Consider the following 22,973-nt stretch of genomic DNA (forward strand, 5'->3'; position numbering starts at 1 on the left):
GTACTTTTGCTGAAGTATAGTTATTGAACAATCATTAAGATGAAAATGAACAAACTTAATAATACCATCCAATCCTTAGGCTGCTTTTGATTGCCTAGAAAGAACAAAATTAAAAGCTATATGAAGTCTAGATGTCACACAGCCAAATGCAGTGGACTCCCCACAAGGAAATACTCATAATGCAGTAAAATTTTAAATGATCAATTTAAATATTTAAAATGTGGCAGTTTTGTATTCTGTACCTTAACATATATCAAAACTACACTGAGTGCAAAGCCATCTGTCTGCTCTTTTGTGGGTTTTTTGCCCCATTGTACTGGTAACAGTAAAGTTAATGATCAAGTAAAGACATACTTGTACAGATTTTTTTTTTGGTAATATAAGAAATCTTTTTCAACACGAACATGATGCTTAACTATTTCTTCCGACCTTGCAACAATACTGTCACTGGAGAGGCCTAAGCACTTCTCAATGCTAGAAACCATATCACTCAAACTGCCCACTGATTAAACTACTATCACAGCTAATCCATATGGGAAGATACATAATGAAAGGCACTTTATCTGCCTTGTTCTCTTTATTGCTAACTTCATTCTAGTTAAATAATTATAATTATATTTACCCATTTTTTGGCTAAATTAACAATTGGGTTATCCACAGAAGTTTGTGTCCCCCACAGAATTACACATTCGAATACAAAATGGCCATCATGTGAGTAAATTAGACAATTTTTTAATGCAATAAATAAATAAATAAATAAAAAGGATTTTGCAGGTGTTCATATCATTCCCTTTGAAAATCTACTCCTTAAAGTTACAGCAACATAAGCATAGCTTAAATTTCATTTTTACATTGAAGTTTCTTGGAAACCAAAGGACTTGTTGATCAAAGGACATACACACTCATTGTGAAGCAGTTTACTCAGCTAAATCTCGACCTACTGGTCTAATCACCCATTTCCATAGGAAAACCTGAAAGAGGGAGCTTAAAGGGAAAATATCACAAAAAGGTTTTCCTCCCTAAGAATGCACTCTTTTTGTTCCGTCAGGAGAGGAAGGAGGATAATTTGAGGGTCAGGGTTTGTCCCTTGCAGAATGGCACATGGGACTGGCCACCAGGGCTGAATCCCCAGAGATCAGCAGGAGACTTTGGCCATCTATGTGGAGGCTTCAATGGGGGCTTGAAGAAGTGGGGGGGAATGTTATTCATCCTATGCCCTTCATGGTCCCACCTCACATGGATTCCAGCACCCATGGTGCACCCTTTGGTGAGAACTCACTCCCCTTCCTAATGGGGGCAAGGAGATGTGCAGGTGGATCTGGGAGGTAGCTAAACAGTAGAGCCCTGTACATCAACATGAAACTAGATTGCAAAAAGGGTTATATTCTTGGTTACAATATTTGTTAATATAGTTTCAAGTGACTGCATTGTGAACCTCTAGCAGCAAGTACAATACAATCTATAGGCTCATAAACTATTTCTTCATCAAAAGTATCTAAAATGTACACATTAAATTTAATCTCTTCTATTGCAGCGCTCAAAATTCTTGACTAGCGTACATCAAGGATAACATTTTCAGAAGCATCTAAGTCTCATTTGCAAAAACATCTAAGTGATTTAAGACTTTAAGGGTAAACTTTTCTAAAGCACCTCAGTGACTTAAGTGCCTAGTCACTGAAGTGCTTTTGAAAATGTTACCTGTAGGCCCCAAGTCACTTAGGCACTTTTGGAAATTTTACTCTGTTTTATTATATTAACAAAATCCATAAAAGTCACATTTACTTTGGTTTGAGTCTTAAACTATGTTTAACTTGCTATGATAGTAATGGAATTAATGAATGCTGAAAATGAATGTTTTAAGTTTGAACTGATATTCTTGAACAGTTAAAATACAGACTACTACATTTAACAGTCTACATTAAATAATATTACTATAATAATGTTATAAGGTGTCAATAACATTCTGATAAATGTTGTTTCCATGTTCTAATTTTACAAATTTGGTAAAAGCATTCTAAGCAAAGTTGGATTTTTTTCCAATGTTCAACCATTTTTGAGTGGCAGAGAAAGTGCAAACATTTGTTATATAACTTTTAAGTCAATTTTCCTTGAATTCTTTTAAATTACGATATTCTTAAAAATAAACTACACAACTTCAGAAATCATTCATCAAGATCAGATGTCTTAGATGAGCATTGACAAAAATTAGTCCTCACAGGACATAAATTCTTACCTCAACAATATCTGAATTCGTTCGACTCTCGTGTGGCTCATTGTATTCTGTATATTTCAGCAACACTTTGTCCATATCAGTGCTGGCATACTGGAACAGTTTGTTGGTGCTGTTGAAGATGATTAGAGCAATCTCACAGTCACATAGAACACTCAGCTCATAAGCCTTCTTCATTAACCCAAATTTCCTCTTTGTAAATGTCACCTGGAAAAAGGAAAACAGGTCTGTCAAAAATCTCTAAGTCTCTTTTTAAAGTCCCTTTTCTTTTATGAAATTATAACTTGCAATTGCTATAGTGTTTGAGCTTGAATAAGTTCATCCAGAAAGCAAATAAATCGAAACATGGTTCCAATACAGAATATAAATATCTGAGTGCTAAGTAACTGAGGGAAATGCATATAATCCTCAATGCACAATTCAAGCTACAGAAAGTAAAAAAATATGTTAGTTGAGCTGTGAATTTTTCTGTCTCATTAACCAGTTTAAAACATTGGCACTGGATTCTTCCCAAAATATTTTAATTCAGTACACTTAATCTTTTGCCCACACCTAAGCTATTACGTTTATTCTGCATAGTAGATGTCTTTGCCTCCCACCCCCACAACATTTTAAACATCACACCTCAGTTCTAGAAAATTTTTAACAAAAGATTCAGCCTATTCTTATTTAACAGATATTAATTCCAGTTGAATTTCCTCCCCCCAATTTGTCTACCAGTAAGAAAAGTTTTATCACATTTAATTAATCAAAATATTTGATGTAGAGATGCACAGATCTGTAACAGTTTTGAAAAATTACCAAATATATTAAAAAATCCTTTTTGTTTCACTTTCAAGATCTCAAGTGTCAGTACAATGAAGAATATAAATCGGGAGTGAAGAACAAGTTATATAAGTACTGACTAGCCAGTAATATATATGCATTATTGAGGTGAGCTCTTATCCATACATAGCTGTCAACACATTTTATTTAATCTCAAAGTAGTACATGAGTTTCTTACCATGAGAAATCTAATCTAATAGTAAGACCTGACTTGTTTCTTTTTTTTCCTGTATTCTATTTGCATTAAACACATAAATTGATATTTTATTTTTAATAGCTATTTTCCTCTATAGTAATTTTCTGTGATGGATTTTGAAAGTGAATAAATGTATGGTACTAAAATAATTATCAGTCAAATCAAATATGCAGTGAGGGTATTTGACACTTAAGGACAAGCACTAACCAGGTAGTGTACACTTGCTTAATCTGACACTCAGTGCTACCAATTCTTTAATACCATCAGTAAAAGTACCTATGCACATGGTTCATCACTGAGGCAAAAAAGATTCCATTGTGCATGGTTCATGAGGCTGTTGTTTTATCTTGTTACACTCCTAATGCAAGCTAATGCTAACTGCAACCACAGTCTACCTTGGAATCCCAGCTGGTTGTCATGCCATGGAAAACGTGACATTTAAGTACCTTCTAATCCCTACCAGCTAGTCTATCTCAAAGAGATGTGGCTGTATGCCAATACTCTGTACATTTATTCTCCACAATGTATCATGAATGAAGTCACTTTTATTGCTGTCTCGATCATTGTAACACCTTTATAAAATCTATTAACAACAGATAGATTAGTATTAAATCTGATTATTGGAGCATTGAAAAAAACAGTTTGCATAGCATTAGACTTGAGTCTATATTTTTGTCAAGAGATGATATTAAGACATATCTAAATGGGAAAGGTACAGCTGGCTTTTGCTATTTGGCATGATTGATCAAATACACAGTCAAAAACTCATCTTACCATTGAAAAACTGACCAGTCTTTCAAATGCCTTTTAAACACTTTATCTGCCTGCAGAAAACTGTGATCATAGAATCACAGACTTTAAGGTCAGAAGGGACCATTATGATTGTCTAGTCTGACCTCCCGCACAACGCAGGCCATAGAATCTAACCCACCCACTCCCATATCAAACCCCTAACCTATGTCTGAGCTACTGAAGTGCTCAAATCATGGTTTAAAGACTTCAAAGTGCAGCGAATCCTCCAGCAAGTGGCCCGTGCCCCATGCTGTAGAGGAAGGCGAAACCCCCCCAGGGCCTCTGCCAATCTGCCCTGGAGGAAAATTCCTTCCCGACCTCATATATGGCGATCAGTTAAACCCTGAGCATGTGAGCAAGACTCACCAGCCAGACACCCAGGAAAGAATTCTCTGTAGTAACTCAGATCCCATCCTATCTAACATCCCATCACAGGCCATTGGGCATATTTACTGTTAACAGTCAAAGATCAATTAATCACCAAAATTAGGCTATCCCATCATATCATCCCCTCCATAAACTTATCAAGCTTAGTCTTGAAGCCAGACATGTCTTTTGTCTTTTGATGCAATGTTATACACAGTAATATGAACATCTATATAGTTTTTTAGAAAAGGCTACACAAGCTATGGATCACATGCAGAGGGGAGAATGTACTAACCCGACACATTTTCCTGCATGTAAAACTATTTTCAATCAGACTAGTTGACCACAGTACTGTAGGTGGAGTGTATCTATACAATATGGTTTCTGTTGCACAGAAACCTCAGTATTTAGCATGTTACAGCTCCTCACCATCAAAGTATACTTCAGCACAGAAATATCTTTAAAGCCACTGTTTGTGTTTACTGTTAGGTGCTCCTGAACATTTTGGGTAACCGCACAAATGTGCTGCATAGCACATACTTATTTCATAACACTTATCACAAAAAAGATACTACTTATAGTGCCTTTTCACGAACACTGAAAATAAAAAGGACAACAGATAAGCTAGAGGTTTTATTAACTTTTCTTTAAAATGTAATCTTAATTGCTCTGAATTTAATTCACTATTATCTCCATGTTCTTTTTAACAGTCTTCAAATGTATTATATAATGCTTTTTGCCATTGTTCATAGACATAAAAACAATTGTAGCTATTACTGTTTCTAAAATGATCTAGAATATTATTTTTAAAATATTCCACTCATTGACTGATTGCAATTCAGAGCTTTTGCACTTATACCTAATAATGTATTGTAATAATGTAATTTCTCATACTTTTACAATAGTTTGTAATAGGGATGAGCCTATTTATTTAATAAATGTGCAGTAGGGTCAAGACCTTCAGGAGAGATTAAGAGTAATTTTAAAGGTATTTAAAAATACATTCTTCTTTCATATAATTTCCTTTTTGTAGCCACATCAAGAAGAGGAATGTACTCATTTATCCTATAAAATATTTAGGTGAATAATATGAACAAACAACAAAAATATTATTTCACTTTGTATTTTGTGTCCAATATGTTGCTAGCTATATACACCTAAATCAAAATTAGCTAATAAATGTTGACTAAGATGATAGATACAATATTTTAGCACTACAGTGATTTTACTGAGTATTAAAGATTGCAGTAATTTATTAAAAATATGTTGTCTCTTTATGTCTAGGTGAAAACCAACTGAAACCTATAGTTGGAAGTCTATAATTCTGTACTTAAATAATTTTTACTTGTGCTAAGTTAAGAACATGAAGTAAATACAGACATTTCTTAAACACAATTAAATGCACACAAACTACAGAGTAGCTTAATGATTGTATTAAAACATTGTAGCTGGTCATATTGAGGGGAAGGGGTTTACTGTAACATTTCACAATCCAAATATCACTTTACTTTACTAGGGCTAAAAAAATCTCTAAAAGGAATAATTCTGATAACTGATCAGGAACTCAGATACTACAAACATCATAAGCCATATAAGCAGCGAGATAATCTGTCAGACTACAGGAACAATTTCTCAGGAAGGAACACGCTTATAATGTAAAATCTAACTATGTGTTGCCAATTTACTGACATATTTAAAAATAAAACTGACCTATTTGCATGGATTTTGATCATATCTGATTAATATTAAATGTATTTTTCAGCAGCACAGATTGAATAATTTCATATTCTTACCCCTGCTGACTGTACCAAGGACTAGTTCATTAATTTATTAACAATTGAGCCTGCTGTCCAAATCAGATTTGGGACATGCTTTATCCTTTCTGCTTTCTGGACCAGTGGATGTCTAGTACTGTCCTCAAGTTTCCATATTTTTCTTTGTATTCAGGAGGTTTATCAAGCCCTGACTGGGCAATTTGTGAAGTCCTAGCCTCTTGGACTAGTCTATGATGACAGTGATATAACCGGGGAATTAAATGTTGAGAAATATAAAATGGCTGCCTAGAAGCAGGAGGTTAGCACTTACCCGCTTAAAACCTTGAAGCCTCTCACACACAAAATACATAAGCCATACAGTAGAAAAGCAATTGTCAATATGTTTAAGTTTTCAAAAGTACAATTCTATAAGTACTGTGTAACTAGTGTGGCCAAGCAGTATTTCACAGACAACATTTCCAGTGGAGTGTGCAGGGAATGGAGCATGTACTTGTGCAGCATGCTGAAAATTAATCATGTTGCATGTGTTCTACATAAGCTCTGAATACAGCTTGCTTTATTCATTTAGAGCCTGCTTTTCAGAGCTGATGAGCCCCTGAACTTTCACTGAACACAATGGCAATGCCCAGCACCTCAGAAGATCAGGCCCTGAAAGTCTGCAGTACTTGGGTACGTGGAGTAAGGAAGTTTAAATGCAAAGATGATTGTCCAGGCTTTGAGCAAACCACACTTGTTCTAAATATTACAAAAACAAAAGAAAGAATGAAAAAGCCCGTTCCTAGCTTCCCTCCCATAAATCAAGACTAGGTCTTTGTGAATTTTGGACCAAATTCTGGCTAGAGGTTAAACTTACTGTATGCACAACAAGGAAAGCATGGACCAAAGGTGATTTGGGGAGGACATTTTCCATCTCCAATTGTGGTTCTCCTCCAAAACTACAGAAAGAAAATTCTTCAGGCTTTCTATGGTCAAAGCTGTGAAGGGGCTTCCTGAGGCATGGTCTTGCGACCAGGGACTGTGATATCTGTGAATGGAGCTGTAGCCAGCCAGAATGCAGGTGCACATTCACACTGCTTCATAGCTGCAATATGCTCTCACTAGGAAGGTAATTTGGCACAGTGCCAGAATTTGGCATTCTATTTGTAGTGAGTAATGTTTGTTTAAATTAAATACATTAGGAGATAGATTAGTTGGTTTTGTATATAGTCCTTTCACATACTGGAATGAATAATACAACGTATATGTATGCTTTTTTCACTCAGACACTATACCAACAGACGGTGATAACAGAAAGAAACAGCAATCTACTTGCAATTGTTTTTATTTATCTAAAATTATGCCAAAATTGTTGTGCTGCTTGTAGATGTGACTGGAACAGTGTAAGAGCAGAAATCATTGCTGAGAGGTAGAAGCTTTTATTCTGCTGATTTAGTCTATGACCTGTCTCTGCTGCACTGATGCTACATTTTTTTCCTTTGGACTCTTCCACTTTTGACTTTTAAATCTGAGATAATCTGAGAGATTGATTTTGAGTGACTGTCCTGTAATAGCGGTGCCATCATTGGTACTCAGTATCTGTCACTGGGGGACACAGAGTCTATGGCTTACTTTTTCTGTTTTCCAAACAGCAGCCTGTGCTCTGCCCTGCCCTCCAGCAGCAATTCAATCCGTGGACAGAATATCAGGTCTTCCCTCACCTCTTCCTGTCCTGACATGAGGCTGTGCAGTTGCACATAAGGCTGTGCAGTTGCTGGCACTGAAAGGAGGAGAAGAGCCGGGAGTCTGAACTCCCCCCCCCCAATACATTTCCTGATATTATGTATATGTTAATGTGAGGGCCTGTGGAAACCGGAGGCAGCTCATGCATCCAATATTTGATGTATGCCTTCTACCTGGCTATGGGGGAGTGTTGTGCTGGTTCTCCCTCCTCAGTCAGAGTGGGGTGAGCTGATATGGGTTATCTGGGAAACAGGAAGCATCAAATGAAGTACCCTCAAATGAAGTACCCTCCACGTACCCAAGTACTTCAGTAAAATCAAGATGGCTATGTATGAGCCATGTGACTCTTGACTAAAGTGCCAGGGGCAGACACTTATCTCTACTTATCATATAGCCAAACCCCGACAGCTCTTCAGAAACTGCAACCCCCTTTCTATTCCCACCCCTGACTATTTTATTCTGCTTAGCTCAGTTTGTCATTTTAAAAGGCTCTCCTGCAACAAACTTTATGACTATGTTCAGTGGTGGTGGCAGTGGGAAGCAGCACCACTGCAGGATTCCCTCTAGACAAACCTCCTTTATGCGACAACGACTAGGCATGCCATATTAAATGAAAGGCCCTTTAAAGAGCAGTAAGGGACTCTTCAGCAGCCTGCTCTATGTTCTTGTAACTCTCCGGCATAACTTATAGGGATGACACAGCAGCGAGTTATGCTGCAAAAAGAACTATTGTGCTTGACAGCCTCAAACATACTGAGCCTTGACTTGCTGAACAGCATTACTAAAGAGGAGCTCTAAGTAGAATGACCTAAAATTATGACTGTAATATATTAAAAGGCCCTATCTTATAAAACAGGGTTCTGTAGCATCTCATGATTAAGCTTCACAAAAATGAAGGTGCTGTACTTTTTCATTACACTGTATTGTTAGTGTATCAGCACACAAATAATGGAGCAGAAACTGTGAGATTATTCACTCTTTCACAAGTCCTACATTTTTTAGTACATAATGGCTGATCTCTGTTATGACATTTGTCTTCATGAGTAAAGAGGAGAGGGATAACTCAAAGGTATGTTAATTAATGGATGGTATAGCAACTCACAAATTATTATGGTAAGCAGTATTCAGAGTCTTTTATTCCCATATATTCTAAACAGTTCTAATTCTTCAAAACATAACCTATATCATATTCAGACGTAAAGAAAGGCTGGATATTATTTTTTTCTCTATTGAATGATATGCATAATGATTGTTAATCTCAGTTATACCACTCCTCTTCACTCATTAGGACAGATTGAATTAACTCACTTATATCTAGATGTATAGACATGGGCATCTTATTAGTGAGAAAATATATCCTTTCTATCCATATACACATACTCTAGATAATATAAAGTACAATAAAACTGACCTTTTATCTATACCACATTCACTAGGTCTGGCAGGTACAAATAAATGTTTAGGGTAAAAAACATGTTTACTAGTTCAACAAAACTAAAATGTTCGTAAGGTAAAGGTCAAAGAATATTTCATTCCCTGCTGAGCAAATGGTCAGGAAGCACATTTGTCTGCATTTCCTGTCATAACAGGAAGAGTGTAACTTCTTCCTCTCCACAATGGCTTCAGTTCTGCTTCCCACCTCCAGCTCTTTCTCCCTCAGGGCCTTCCAAATCAATCCTTACAAGACAGAAAGGCAGTGGCCATATCTGCTCTAGTTTTCAACACGGCAATGTTTAATGATACCATAATTACTATTGGACTATCCTTACTTAGGCTGTTCATTCATATTTCAAATTAAAAGTAATTTGGCCTAAATATTTACCTAAAGCTAATTAACTTTAAATTATACTCTGGTATATTTTGGAAATACAAGCATACCTAATCTTAAATATAATACAGCCATGAAATTCATTATTAAGTCTGCATCTCTTCTAAAATATTTTCTCTACCATGTATGGAATATCAATTAGATTAGTACAACATGAAAGAATTTCAGATTAAAATGGAATCATGGCCAATTGGGCCATTAAAATTAGTAACCTGGCCACTAAAATTCAGTGTACATCTTCTGTTACTTAAAGAGAGAGAAAAGTTGAGGTAGCCTCTCTGATAAAACTAGGAGTTGTGCCTAACAAGGAAAATCTATTCCAGTGCCATTACTCATGATGTAAATTACTACTTAATGTGAGTAAGGATGGCAAATCAGGCTTGCAGAAATTAAGAGCTACATCATGGTTTTAAGGTACATCTCACTGAAAAGGGTGGTGTAGAGCTGCACTATTAAATGATATTGAGAATTCCCTTCATAAAGCACTGTAATGGGGGGCAACCCACCAACCTCATAAAATCTCAAAACTAGACTAAAACCAAGTTAACTTGTGAGAGCAGACTGAATTTTTTTTTTTTTTGGTGGTGGTGGTGGTGGGGGATCTCACAAAATGTCCTCCTAAATTTGAGCTGATTTTTGCACTAAATCGTCAGGCTTCCTTTTCTGCTTCTACAGATGACATTCTGATTGAGATGACGATCTTGTAGTCTGCTCTTTTCAACAGAGCTACTGTAGATAAAAATAGATGCCCGTAAGTCTGAAACTAGTTTTGAAACTAGCTGCATGAGGTATTGGAGTCAGTAGAACAAATCTAGGTCTTCCTGCAAACGGACATTTCCCTCCAGGATACTCTTCCCTGCCCTGTAACCTCACTTTGCTTATCCGCTTTAATTTGTTCTCTGTTCAGCTGTTAACTGTAGCAAGTCTTGTTTTACCTAGTTTCACACATGTTCTGGGAGCTAAGAATTATCAAGTCGTACACATGCAACAGTTTCTCTGCATGTGTTTTCCAAGTGCCTCTAATATCATTTTCAAACCAGCTACAGAGCCATGCTACTTTGGGGAGAGTGTCTAGTATCTGAGTACGTATTTTCTATAGTATCTGATGGTCCTCTACCTACCCCTCCCCAGCTCATAATAAAACTGAAGGAGATGTTTCAAGCAAAATGTGCAGAGTTATTAGTTAAGCAGAGCTCAGTTAAAATTAGGAATATGGATATCAGCATGCTTCACAACTAGGAAAATAAAGAAACGTAAAACATCAGAAAGAAGATTGCAGGAATGAAAATCATTAGACCACATTTAAGGCCAAATCCTTTTTGTCCCAGTCACACAAGTTGTCACAGTGAAGTCCAGCCTGGTTAGACTCTTAATAATAAGAATAAATGATGGAGATAGACAGCAAGGTCTTGGAAGCTGTTCAAAATCTGACACCAGAGTATTTTTGAATCAATGTGCACTCTGATTAGGCATCGCAAAATGTCCTATTATAACAGTAGTATAACATAATTATGGAACTAAAGCCATCCCTTTAAGCCTGCCTGCCTTGTCTGGGTAGTGTAAAGGGAATTTCTGGAGCTATTCCACCTCCCCCCCCACCATTTCACCTTTCTCTATGGGACACCGGTGCAACTGCAAATGGCCCTCGCTACAACTGGTTGAAATGTTTCAAATTTCAAAATTTGAAAAATAAATGGGGGGAAATTTAAACAAAATGTTTGGAAAATACCCCTTGCCTCCCATATTACAATCAAATGTAGAACTAGTTGATTTTTGGGGGGAAAGGGGGCTTTGAAATAAACAAACATAAAAACAGAAAAAATATCTATGTTTTTGCACCAACACCCCCTTTTTCTAGCCCTTATCTTGACAACCCTCAACAATCTGATTTGCTGGCTAGTCTCTGTTGGAACTGATGGTCCAAAGTCAGAGGACAAGGCTGATATTGCTGGCTACCACCTCAACTGATGGTGCCACAGAATCTGAGCATGCAGATAACCCTTACTGGCCTCCCAGTTGCTAGGACTGCTATAGCAGCAAGCCCACGGCAAAGTTCCAACCATCTGCCATTAACATGAGGCTGCGGGATATTTTTATTCTTCCTCTCTCTGGTCTAAAGCACAGTGAAAAGGCTTGTGAGAAATGGCCCTGGCCAAATGCAATGGGTTCCTTAACTGGGATGAATCTGGGGCCATCCAGGGAAGGAGAAGACTTATTTTACTCTCCTTCTCTCACCATGCACCAATGTGAGGGCCAACCAGAACCTGTCCCTCTGCCAGCACCCATCAAACAAAATTCAATGAATGCTTCCCCATGATTACAGGACTTGAGCTGGCCCTCATTGAAGTCAATGGCAAAACTCCCGTTGACTGCAATAGTTCAAGATCATGCCTCTGAGTAATTTGTATTAATTTTTCTTTAACTATTCAAAGATTTCATTGTTTCAACTGTTTCAAGAAAAGCACAGATCATATATCCATGTTACACTTCTCTCCTCCTTTGCAGACAGAAACACATGCCTGTTAACAGCACTCCTGATCATTTCTCATTCCCTCAATATTTATCTAGAATTTATTATCAAACATTTAATGAAGAAAGGTACTGATCACACTGGCTGCTTATAACATGCATCCGTTTTAATTTGAGGGTTTTAATTTCCATTTAAGGCCAGATTAGCAACCAAGTATCCAAGTATATCCATTGAGATAACTCTTTTTAGAAAGAGATACTCTTTTACTGCTTGAAGACACCACAATTTTTGCCTCTTGCAAGCTGCTCACACAAGCGCTCTTCACAGCACAGGAGACTTCTACTACAGCAAGTAGTTATCTGTTAAACACACAATTGCCATCTCTACCCCAATGGGGCAAATCCACTGCTCAATGTCCGCACCTGATTAGTCAGGCAGAGGAAATGTGTGGGGGACAGTGGAGAGGAATCACTTTCTCCAGGCCGTGGAGCAACTGCAGAGTCCTTCTGCTGAAGATATTCCAGCCAAATGTCTGAAGAAGACGCAGAGAGCCCTTATGGGGCATCCCCGCTGTGGGGAGAGGATCGGAAGATCTATATATCACTGGGTCCTCTGGCCCTGATACATGCCTCATGCCTTCCCATGTGTTATGTGCTGCCCTGCAGAGAATTCAGGCACAGCACGATCTGCACATGGGATGAACAGTCCACATATAGCCCACTCCCCCCACCCTCTGCATCCAACCTTCCTTGCTCAGAACTACACTGAAAATTGCAGTACGACTGACTATATGACAGGTTCAGATAAACAGATTTGGTTTCGTTCTGTGTCCCTTATGAAAACCTTTCCTTATGATGGGAACAGACTAAGAGCCCAAACCCATAAACTAGGTGAACAGTCATCACTCATTCAGTAGTAGTCTCATTAGACTAGAATATGGGACTACTTGCATGAGTAAGGTTTGCAGAAATGGGCTCTAACTGGGACTTAAAAAAAAAGAATATTAAAAAACTTCTTACAGTTTATGAATTCCCTGTTCTGTGCATCCAAATTAATTTGGTTCCTCTGTTTTCACAAATATAATGGAGTAGTAGAAATCAATATACAGAAGACTTAAAAAAACCATAATGCACAAATGTATACATTTAGAAAACAAATTCAGTGATGAAACTGTGCTCAGAAGCTGCAACAGCTGACAGGATGTGAAATATTTTAACAAATACCCATGTTTGTGAAGTAGTACTTCCTGTTCAAATTTTTAAAAGAACAATCAGCAAAGCCAGTGAAAATCGAGTCATATTGAATTGCTAGTAGTACAGCTGGACCTCAGCTGCTTGATTCAAAGCCCACTGAAGTCAACAGAAATCTTTAGGGCCTGATCCGGGCTCTGGATCAGGCCCTAAATGTACAAAGGAGAAAAATCAATAGAAACAGTTTACTACTGGAGTTTTCAAAATGTTATTAGCACTGAGACAACAGCATCATGCCACTTATAGTGTGTAGCAGCTAAAGGATGATATAATTATCCTTCCAGATTTGTTATTAAGTCTGGTTTACCAAAATTATGAAAATAACCAAACACTGGAAAAATAAACCCTTTCTATAGTAATGCTATAGCTTTTAGTCTTCCAATGTTATGACTAAGAGTGGCTGCAAGATTGCTGATGAAATATATATGAATCAAAGAAAGGCTTTTAGATATTACTAATTCTGAGAACTGGTGTTAAAAATCTTGGAGTACTACAGTAAAAGATTTAAAGATCTGTATTATTTATTTATTTTAAGTAAATTTACTCCTTATGAAAGGTGCCAGATTGACTGCACTGGAGAATGAAGTCCTCTATTGGCTTCTATTAACACATGAAAGTGGATACTAAAGCTACAATATAAATTAATGTTACTAATGGCAAAATTATGTAGCTTTATTTACAACATGTTAATTCAGACATGCTTTGGAAGAAATTGTGGTATCATGGAATTGGCCAGAACACCCAGTGTCTAAATGGTTAATGACACATACAGTTCAATATTTCAACTTTAATTTCAATTTCAAGCTACAGAGCAATTAAAACAAATATGGTGGTTTTGTATTGACAGAATTATTGCTTTCTGGCTTGGCCCACGGCAATAAGCAACCTGTAGGGAAAACACAGACTGTATCCATCATAAATCCTAGCATTGTTTGATTTTTAAACTCGATTTTCTGCCACGCAGAGTACCAGGCATGCTCATACTACAGCGCTTACAAATTCAATGGAAGACAAGCTTGAAAACTAAAATTTTATATCAGTCCTCTACTGGGTTGCTTCTGGATGGTATTATGAGACTTTAAGCCCTAAAGACAACATAATAATTTCCTATCATTCAAATTTGCATATACAAAGAAAATAATAAATTAAATACATGTAATTAATATATTAACATTAAGTGAGTACTAAATGCTTTTTGATGTATAGAAAATAATTACAGTAGGGTAATCCTAAATTGTAGCCACACTCTTAATGGGCAATTAGTTATACTGTTCAATAATGTTATGTATCTTATTTCTGTATTTGTGGCCCTTAAATCTTAGTACAATATCTCAGGTACAAATTAAGTATACATTGACAGATTTTAATTCAGGGCACTGAATAGTGATTCTTTTATTTTGCTTAAAATAGAGAAACATTAATTTTGGCTTATGATCACATTTAACCAGTGGATGTACTGCTGTTAATATTTGGTATCAGACTGACCAGCACATTTAAAAAAAAAATTGGTGACTGACCCTGGCAGACTTATTTCCTGCCAATATCAGTATAGACTCTTTGTTTCATGGTGCATGCAACTTACCAGCATTATTAGGTCTTGATTATTAAGCCACATTATGCTGTGCTGATCCCTTTTAAAATCCATGTCCAACACACAAGCAGCAAAGACTTCAACATATTATAAACAAGTACTTTCCTGTACCATAGATAAGAACTCAGTTGTGCCAAAATGCACATACATGAATCATTTTACACATGTGAGGAGTTTCACTGAGTTCACTGCAACTCCTCACGCAAATCAAGTTGTTCATGTGTATAAGGGTTTGCAGGGTTAGGAGCTGTGGCCTGGATCCTGCAAAGACTTGCAGTCAAGATTAACTTTATGCATTGTGCATGAGTCAATGGAACTGCTCCCAGTGTGTGTACAGTTAAGCACGCACATAAGTCTTTGCAGGATCAGGGCCTATGTCACCAAACCCCTAACTGTAACATATTAATAAACTGCAAAAATATACAAGTCAGACATCTTGATGTTTCCAAAAGCACCTTAGAGATCCATTTATTCATATATTGTGTAACACAAGACAAAAATATTTTAAAAAATCTTTATCTTCTTTATTACCAATGCCTTGAGTAAGCCACACCAGCAATATACTATAACATGAAGCTCCAATACACAGTCATTTTTGCTACTCACCTGTCTGTTACGTTCATCCATAATCCTTGTGATCTGAATCTTTTTTCTCCCCATAGTCCCCGTTTTTCTTCTCTCTCTCGTTCCTGAAATTATGTATTTTTTCCTTCTCTTTTCTTCCTCTTTCCCGTTTCCTCAAAACAAATCTCCCTCTTCAGCACTTGCACTACTCAGTTCACAGACCCCTGCATCCGTTCCTGCTAAGCACACAAAAGAAATCAACTCTTACTATAAAACTGATAAAAACTGCCAGCTAAATAGATAAAAGTTACTACAGGGAGTTTACCAAGTGCCCTAAATATACTCTAGTGTACAAGCAAATTATTCTGCAGTTATAAAGTAAATAAGACAATATTAATAGTAGTAACCTGAAAGTTTATTTTCATAGTTATAAATGACCCGACAAATCTTTCAAGAAATGATTAAGATGACTGAAATTCATGTCTCTATAATTTTCATGGATTTAGGTATCTCTATTTTAAAAATATTATTCATTGTGCTAATATGAAAAATTACCTAAATACGAGAGTTAACGAACCTTTCTGTACCTGTGTATGCTAAGTAGGCCAACTAATTCATTCCTGAAGGGAAAACAATCTTGTGTTTTGACAGCAGGGGTGATAACGCCCCTCATTATGCAAATAGGAAGGACCATTATTAAAGTGCTATTTGATATATGAGAAATGTCAGTTAGTTTAAATCTAATTCCTTTAATCTCATTCTTTAAAAAACCTACAGTTAATTCAAGTACTACTTAAAATACTTTAAGAGAAAAGAAGTACTTCTTTATCCTACTACATTTCAAAATATGTTCTAAACTATCTATACCACAGGTACGTAACTAGCTAACGCGAATTTTTCCATTTGACAATATTTGCATAAGGTATTTAATCTATGCAGAACGGAATAATAGGAACAGTTGCTAAATAAAGAATGTTTTGAATTAGTATTTTCACATTTCTGATAAGCCCACATATTAGTCCTCTGCACTTTACAAAAACTAGTTGCATTATACAATTAAAAACTGTTACAGTAAATATATAAATATATGACAACACACAGAAAATATTCCATAAAATGCCATAAACTTCAGGAGTAATTCTAAAGGCTTGCAAAACATTATTTAACCAAACCAAACCAAACAAAAGAAAAACTTTTCAAAAAGTTCATACACATATTATGTTAAAGCTGGCAATAAAATTAATATAATATAAATATTCCTTTTTTCTCTTATCACCCTTAAGATTTACCATAATTATCAGCTGAGTATGACAGCACAGAGTATTTGTAAACACTTTAAAAAAAATCCCACAATCTAAACAGGATTCAAATAAAAATGATCAGTGCATCACCACTTTTACCTCAGTTCTGTTATACTAACATTATTTCTTCATTTGTCCAAATGTATCAATTTTACAACAAATTGGAATTTTCTTGTTTATTTTAAGCTGGTGCTCTCACAGCCAACTTGATAAATTCCCACAATATGTTATGTAACACTAAGCCGATGTCCTGGCCATTTAATCCATTATTTGGCTCTGATTCAAAGCTACTGAGGTAGAAAAGCTGGGCATCACTCTGTCTGATCTTCAATTCTCTCTTGATTTTCTTTGTATTTATTTAACTTGAAGCTGTTCAGTATTTTATCAGTTTAAGAAGAGTTGAGATCATAGCTAAAAGATAATCAGCTGATTAGAATTTTTTAACTAGTTATTATGATATAATCAATTCTGCTGGATTAAACAAGGTTTAGATCCTAATATCGCTAATCAATATTATTTTACAGTATATGGCATGCAAGATGGAGTAATTTGTGATGCCATCAAAATAAAGTGCACAAGTATTTCTGCAGCTTTTTTGCCCATTTGAAATAGTTCAGCAATCTTTTTACTACTTAAAATGACACTCACCAGACCATATTAACCATAAAAAAACTAGATGTGCCAAACAGTGAATTAAAACAAGTTATTTAAAATGTATTTATACAAACTTTTTCCTAAACAAATCTAGGAACCATAGTCCCATCTGATATTCACTGTTGACAAACAAACCCAGGCTATTTTTAGAAACAGTCTTAAATTTCCTTGGACTGGGTTTCTTTCCTGTTTTTCCTATAGTCTTACCTCCAATACAAAGAGCAAGTTAAAGTGGTGTTTCCCATGCACATGCAGGACCCAAAGGAGTCTAACAGGCTTTCTCTGTAACAGTAAGCCAATACACTAATCCACAGCAAATGCATATGGAACAATTTCCTTTCCTTTCATTCAACTGAAGCTGGTGGCACTATCGGCTTACAGCACTACGCCTGCCTAAGCTCTTATTCACTTCAAGGTAGAAGGTCAGGGTGGACAGATTAGAGAAGTGGTGACAGGGTTAGCAAGGATGAGAGCTGCTTTACAGATCAAGATTCTGAAGCTGAATGAGCGCAGAAAAATCAGTGAATGCTGAAAATCTACTAGGAAGGGCACAGCCAGCTCCTGGTGAAATAACAATATGGTGAGCCCCTCTCCTACACAGTTATCAGTTCCACATTTCAGACCAAACTTTCAAATAACAAAAACTTTTACAGACAGCTCAGAGTACAGAACTCTTAATAATGGCACAACAAACTATTCTTAAAATAGTCACACAATACTTTTTGGGCCAAATTCTGCCCTCAGTTACATGGATGTCAAATCCACTGACTACACCAAATTTACATCAGTGTAACTGAGAGCAAAATTTGTCCCATTGTTTGAAGAAACAATCTATTAGGAAGAAAAAACAAATGTGGAAGATAGCGCATTATTTACAGGATGTCTGAGGGAGAAGAAATTATGATATCCCATACATAGATATCTATCTCAAAATTACACAGGCATGCAAGAAGTGTTACCCAAAGGCAACAGGTTACCTTTTACTGAATTCACCTGGAGGTGCTTTTTGTTTATTCTCCTGATTGCTTTTTGTTTAGTAACCTAATGACAAATAAAAATTATTGATCTTGTTTAGTGACTTTCTTGCCTTTCTATAATTTGCTATTTTTATTGCAAATACAAATAAATTGTGATATATGGTATTTTGTGCATCTGTCTCTCTATTTATATACATACATATAAATATGCCCACATACACATATATTGTTCTAAACTGTATATTTCACATTTGAGTGTCTGTACACACACACACACATACACACACACACTTTACAAACATATATAAAAGCAACTATATCGATGAAGTATAATGTATCTTGAGATGAGTAAATCAGTACATCTGATTCATGGGTCATATCCTTCAAAGGACTGACAACTTTTGTGTCAACCAGAATACAAAGAAATATGGGTATTATCATTTGCCCTCCACCTGCTCTAGGAATTTCAGTAATGCTCATGATACTTTTTGTATATTCCTGCAGGAATACAGTTTATGGTATTACATTTTTAAAGTTCCTGTTAACCGATCAAATTATATTTTCCAAATGCAAATAAAGCACACTAAGTAGAAAACTTGCAAACAGTACAAAACTTAAGCTGTCCTGCAGGCTTTCATTATCCAAAGGGACTTAAAATAATTCCAGAAGCCTCGCTGAAATAACTTTCCACATAAAAGAAACCTTCCAACATAATGACATAGTTACATGTAAACAATCTGCATTTTTAAAAAAATGTCATAGTTACATGCTGTGGAGTTACAGTCTTCAGCATTTTTTTCTCTCTTTTTTGCAAACCCAAACATAAAAAAATCAGACTGCTTACTAAAAAGAGGAACTTCATTTTGGCGGGCTTCTGTTCACTTTATGATTTGGCACAGGCAGAGATAGCTGATGGAAGAGTGATTTGAGCCTCAAAAAAAGGAAAAAGTTGTAAAGGACAAATGCTGCAGATCATTCAACCACTCCCACCTCTCATTCTGTCTCTCTCTCTCTCTCTCTCTCTCTCTCTCTCTCACACACACACACACAAACTCTCCCTTTCCCTCCCTGCAACACAGAAAAATCTTGATAGAATGGCAGGAAACACGCACAGAGTGGTCAGGGAAGGATATGATGTCAGCAACCACGAACAATAAAAGGTGTAAAGGTGCTTCCTTCCCTAAACTGTTCCAGAAGTGCAAAATGGGAACCAAAACTCTCCACTTCCTTCTCCGAACAGTACTGTCTGAATCTGTACGGCTGCAACACCCCAGACAGAGTTCTTTGAATAAGTCACAGAAAGGGTAGTAAGGAGTATCTAAATAGGAGAATCAAAATGGTTATTTTATAAACAAGAAGGTGACCCCAGAAAGACTTAGCTGATTAAAGTTTTCATGGTTTCATTACAAAAGAAATAGACTTGCCATAAAGATTTTTCTCTTTTCTTAGGCAGCATGTTTCTTGAGTAGGTTTATTAGATTAAAAATTTAAAAAACAAGCAAACAAACAAAAACAAATAGAGCAGCCTGTATATTATCAAATAAGTAAAGAAATGAGAAATGCGGTAAAAAAAAATCCTTTACCTTTACAGATAAAGGCCTGATCCAAAAGTCCACTGCAATCAATTGGAGTCTTTACATTGACATAATTTATAAGCTTTGCATCAGGCCCTAAAGGAAGAGCTAAATATACCTATAATGCTGAACAATGATGTGTCAGAGAAAAAATTGTTTTCTTTAATTAAAATAATGAGCAAACAAACAAACAAACAAACAACAGTTAATCCCCAGCAGTCCTTATTCAAACAAAACTCCCACTGAAATTTTACCTGTACAAGGACTGGATGATCAGGCACAATGTACAGATAAAAAGAGCTACACCATTTAAAAAATAGATATGCTGGATCAAATAAAGATGCTTTTTGAAGCCCACACCTTGTACTGTTTAGTATTGCAATAAATATAGAACAAGGGCAAAAGTCACTGGGCCAAATTCTGCACTGAGCATATTTGTCTCTGATATAATTCTACCAAGGTCAACAGAGATATCACCAGTGGTAAATTTGGCCCTTAAGATTGTATGTGATTGTGTGAGTGTAACTGAGGGCAGAATTTGGCTTATTAACAGCAACTTTTTATAACAGATTTACATATTTCATGTCATCATCGTTGCAATATATCTGTGATACAGAAATAGTGCACTCTACTGTATGGTTCATTTGGGCAAGAAGCCATGCAACAAATGAATGAGTCATTTTAAGATTTCAAACATCTGTCCACAACACTCTGATTTAGAAATTGAACATAACCTACATTTATGTGTTTTGATCTTATGGTCAGAATACCACATTAAAAGATGTGGGAGGGAATTCATTCTAATCTGCTAAACTTATCTCAGGAGAGCATGCATTTTTCTACAGGAAGCATAAAACAAACATTTAAATCATAACAGTCATAACATATGAATATAGACTACTGAAGTTAGCATATGTAATACTGAAAAAACATTAATCATGATGCATGGACAATTTTATTGATCCTTTCATTTGTTTATCTTATCTGAGGTAAAAAGTCTTTTGTAAAGTAAAACTTAATCAGTTTCAACATATTCTTTACACATTGTTTTGCAAAAAGCTGGCATAATTTTTAAAAAAAGTAAACTACAGAATGCTAGCTGTGCATTCAATAAATGGCAAAATAGTCGCAAGCTCACTAGCTGCAAAATCAATTCTCTCTCATATTTAGATGATTCATTATCATTTTAAGAGAAAACTTTAATAATTTATCTAGATACGCTGATTTTACTAATTTTACTACTGACTTTGAAGGCACCTGCTGAATTTATAAGGTTTTCTTACCTAATTAATATTGTCTTTATTTATTTATTTTAAGGGGGAGCAGAACATGTCTACTTTATTTTCAACAGTTAGTCTCCACTTCAAAAGAAATAGTCTAGTTATTATTCTTATTGATGTCTGACTGTATGTCTGATGTGTTCCTGAATATAGCCATGTTGCCTGGAAAATCCCTCCATTTTACTTTGGACTCCTTATCCCTTATATTTTTGTTGCATTATTCCTCTAGCTGAGAGGGAAGCTGAGCTGCTTTCTTCCTGATCAATACTGTTTTAGAGCCTGCCTAGTCAAAAGTTCATAATACAGTCGCGCTTCCCAAGTTCTAAAAATGATGGAACACATCACCACCAAGCTGCCTCGGAAGTAGAGAAGGGCCAAGCCAGAACCTTGACTCTGACTCTTTCAAATGTTTGGGGTGATTTTTGATCCCTGGATCTAAACTGCTCCCCTTGGTTTCATTCCAAGTCAGATGCCAAACTGGAAGGGGTCTATTTTCAGGTTCCAGTATGAGTGTTGCTGAAATCATATGAGATTAGATGTTCGTTTTCATCCCATTCTGATAGGATTTGAGCCCAAGATGGTGGAAACAGCATGAGAGGAACTAGTACTGTGAAACTGCTGCCATTTGGGGCTGAAAACATGTGAAAACAGGTTGCAGGTAATATTAAATCTGGAGTCTGGCCTAAACTTAATTCATGTTGATACACCGCCTACTGAGCCCAACCTACTAGGTAGTGCAGCAAGTTTCTAAATTTAGGGACAGATTGTGTTCTAAGGATTGGCATAAGAATGGGACCCTCAAATTGTGGATCTCCCTTCTCTGTGCAGAAAGGGATCAGGGGGTTCAGCTATCTCTGTAGCAATTACATTTCTTTCCCCTGGATCCTGTGCAGGGGCTCTGTGTGAATCCAATAATCTGCAACTGGAGAGAGGTGGAATGAACAGGAGATTTGCTGGAATGATAGGGTAGAGGTGAGACAGTCTAGGACTGTATTAACATCACTGACGCACATGCACTGTACTGGTTAACCCCCTGAAGAGGTGTCTCAGGGTGGGCACAGTGGCTGCACTGAAACTGTGCTGCCAGGGAAATGGGGCAAATGGCAGAGACCTGGTACCCCAGAGGATCCTCAAAATCTGAGCAAATCTTGGGAGATCCAGGGGTTCATGAGTGAGAACTGCTTTCTTCCATGGAAGGGCAAATCCTGCACCCACAATGGGGTCCACAAGGGGTCACTGCACAGTTTCCTTCCCCTTCCATTGGTATTTCTCCATAGGGGCACATTATGGTTCCTGTATATTATATATATAATAACTTGTACTTATCTCATTCAACTTGAAAAGTCTAGTATCAGAGGGGTAGCCGTGTTAGTCTGGATCTGTAAAGGCAACAAAGAATCCTGTGGCACCTTATAGACTAACAGACGTTTTGCAGCATGAGCTTTCGTGGGTGAATACCCACTTCTTCAGATGCACTTCTTGCATCTGAAGAAGTGGGTATTCACCCACGAAAGCTCATGCTGCAAAACGTCTGTTAGTCTATAAGGTGCCACAGGATTCTTTGTTGCCTTGAAAAGTCTG

At 36.6% G+C, this 22,973-nt stretch overlaps 1 protein-coding gene across 9 annotated transcripts in view; it reads right to left on the reverse strand.

The window, feature by feature from the left end:
* The window catches only part of MEF2C (myocyte enhancer factor 2C), a 137,961-nt gene that overhangs the window by 67,409 nt on the left and 47,579 nt on the right, over positions 1 to 22,973 (reverse strand). For 4 of the 9 annotated variants that reach the window (XM_045021463.1, XM_045021470.1, XM_045021461.1 and 1 more), the window contains exons 2-3: positions 15,649 to 15,845; positions 2,234 to 2,437 (exon numbers count right to left, since the gene is read on the reverse strand). In XM_045021463.1, coding sequence (XP_044877398.1) covers positions 2,234 to 2,437; positions 15,649 to 15,702 — 258 coding nt within the window. In that variant the 5' untranslated portion in view covers positions 15,703 to 15,845. Of the gene's footprint in view, positions 1 to 2,233; positions 2,438 to 15,648; positions 15,846 to 18,554; positions 18,603 to 19,304; positions 19,328 to 19,382; positions 19,462 to 22,973 lie in introns of those variants that run through there. The other 5 variants (XM_045021468.1, XM_045021462.1, XM_045021467.1 and 2 more) reach the window with 4 other exon arrangements.

Source organism: Mauremys mutica, chromosome 6, assembly GCF_020497125.1.
Source record: "Mauremys mutica isolate MM-2020 ecotype Southern chromosome 6, ASM2049712v1, whole genome shotgun sequence".
In the NCBI taxonomy this organism is placed as follows: Eukaryota; Metazoa; Chordata; order Testudines; family Geoemydidae; genus Mauremys; species Mauremys mutica.